We start from the raw sequence: 2469 nt of genomic DNA, 5'->3' as shown, positions 1-2469 counted from the left end.
AGCTCCCCCTTAAACCAACAGCAGCCTGTTACGCAGCTTCTCAACCACAGCCCGCCCGGTGAGCTGGGCTAAAGACAGTCTACACTCGTGTGAGAGCAAGGAGGTGCTTGATGATTCTCTTGCAATGCCCACAGCACACCGAGCCTGGAGCGAGAGCACTCCTCGCCCTGCTGCCAGCGCCCACGTGCAGCTCAGAGACCTCCTCTCCTTTGCCTTTTCAAGGACCTGCGCAGGCGGCCCCGGCACTACGAGAGCTGACCCGCCAGACCTTTCAGGGTGTCTGCCTCGGCACTCACCGGGGATCTGGCTCTCGTGCGGACGTGAGGGCACACCGCCCGTGGCGATCAGGATGTGGGGAGCGGTGTACTTCTTCCCGTTGACCTCGACCGTGGGCGTGGGGTCGCTGGTGAACGCAGCATGGCCGTGGATGATCTCTATATGGGACTGGAGGGGCCGTGACGTGAGCCCGCCCTCCCGGCGAGGCAGCGCACCTGCTGCGACAGCCAGCTCTCCCGCTCTACTGGAAGTTTTGGCTTTCGGTTTGCTGAGGCTGAGAACTCATCATCCGTGTTTCGGAGAGCCCCGACCAGGAAGGGAGTTCCCATTAGATGTGGAAATGCCCAGTGAGAAGAAACGGAGGTACTGCTGGCCACAGCTCAGAGCCCACAAATGTGTGCAAGGCAGCCCCACAAGGAAAGTACTGCCCCGTCCACAAGGGCTGAGGGAGGGTCCTGCTTACTCCGTGAAAGCACACTGAAGAGGGACGTGTCTGAAGCAGGGGCGTGTCTGAAGCAGGGGCGTGGCTGAAATGAAGGTGGAGAGTGCAGGGACACGAGGGAGACCACAGCCACAGGAAGGAAGTGAGGCCTCTGTTTCCAAACCGAGGGGAGAAGGGAAGAATGCCACAAAACCACAGGACAGTGAAGGCCTGGGCCAGAGACGCAGCCTCAGCCGCGGGCTGCTCCAGGGCCCTAGGTTGGGGGCAGCCCAGCCCTGCACCCCGACACACAGATGCACCTCCCAGGAGGTAGGAGAACAGGAGCGGGACCACAGAATGGAAAGGGCGCCATTCTGGGACACGCCTGGTCTGAACTGAGTTGTCTCCTCCTTCCCGATCTCCCCTCTAGGCCTGTTGCTGCAGGTGCAATCCAGAATCAAGATCAACACCCAAACCCACGCACCTCTGGATGCCTCCCTGAGGAGGGCGTGATTCCCTGGGCTGCCAGACAAGAGGACGGTGGCAGGGCGGGCCTGAGGAGGAGTCTGCTTTCTCTTCTGGGGTGTTAGAAAGCTTTCTTTCCCAGGTAGGATTCCCGGATCAACAGTAAGTTAGCTCCTCCCCACGGGCTCGCGGTCAACCACCCACTCCAAGAGCAGTGCGCACAAAACTGCCGGGCCAACTGCAGAAGTGTGAGCTGGACCCTGCTGCTTGGCAGGCAGAGGCCAAGGGGAGGCCAGGGGTTGGTTTCCGGCAGCTCTAAAAGAGTGCACCCGCAGTCCTGGCTATTCGGGGGCTGAGGCAGGAGGATCGCAATAGACAGACCCTTTCTAAAAAACCACCAGCTTCCCTGCCAAGGAAGCTGGTGCTTCAGTCTTTTCCCTGTCCCTTTGTAAAGTATCTTAGCTAGCTCCATTACAGAAGAGGCCCAGGGTGGTAGTGCAGGCAGCAGGGGCACTACCGTGTAACCCTGGAGGCCACATGGGGAGGCTCTGGGTTCACTCCCCAGGCCTACCTTGACAAGCCAGGCATGTCCTCGGCACATCTGTGACCTGGCAGGCTGCAGGGCTGGGGAGGGCTGCAGCGTGAAGGCTCTGCCACGAGCACCTAGCTCCCACTCACGAGAGCAAGGAGACTAAGAAGTCTGAGTGTTCTAGTGTAGAAACTCGTATTTTCTTTCTGTTTTTAATTTAAATTTTGCCATAGGTGTGCGCACTTTCCAGAGAGAGAGAGAGAGAGAAAGAGAGAGAGCGAGTGAGCAAGAAATTACCCCCATGGGGCATGATCGCACTGCAATCCCTTCTCTTCCATTTCTCCCTCCTCTTGGGATTTTGGGCACATACATGCCCAGCATGCTTTTTAAACTGCTAGGTCTGAGACTTAAACCAAAAAGTGGGCCATGCATGGTCTAGCTGCCTGCCTTCCACGCCATCAGCTGCCCTGCCCTGGAATTTCCATACCCCTGGGTGGCAGCATTAGCATCTCTTAGACAGTGCACAGGGCGTGGGCTGAAACCCCTGAAGGTGTCCCTCCTGAATTGGGGATTAAGTCAGGAGATGGTCCTCCAAGAAGACCCAGTGAAATAAAGTAAGAACACCCAGACTCCCGCAGGCAAGGCAGCAGCACAGGGTAAGGCAACGCTCCATGACGCTGGGCCCACAAGGACGGTCCAGGGCCACGCCTCAAGACCTCCCGGAACAGCAGACACGCACAGGCCCAGGACGAGGGCCAGCTGGGCGGGTCTCAGCAGG

The 2469-nt window shown here is 58.6% G+C and overlaps 1 protein-coding gene across 1 annotated transcript in view; it reads right to left on the bottom strand.

Moving 5' to 3' along the window:
• Positions 1-2469, bottom strand: part of GSR (glutathione-disulfide reductase) — a gene marked incomplete at its 5' end in the record, with an annotated part of 34651 nt that overhangs the window by 25602 nt on the left and 6580 nt on the right. The window contains 1 exon segment of the mRNA XM_014583706.2: positions 297-444. Within this exon segment, the coding sequence (XP_014439192.1) occupies positions 297-444 (148 nt within the window).

This window comes from Tupaia chinensis, unplaced genomic scaffold, assembly GCF_000334495.1.
Source record: "Tupaia chinensis unplaced genomic scaffold, TupChi_1.0 Scaffold144602_1, whole genome shotgun sequence".
Lineage (NCBI taxonomy): Eukaryota > Metazoa > Chordata > Mammalia > Scandentia > Tupaiidae > Tupaia > Tupaia belangeri.
Note: the sequence above shows the minus strand (reverse complement) of the source record. Positions and strands in the feature narration are given on the sequence as shown.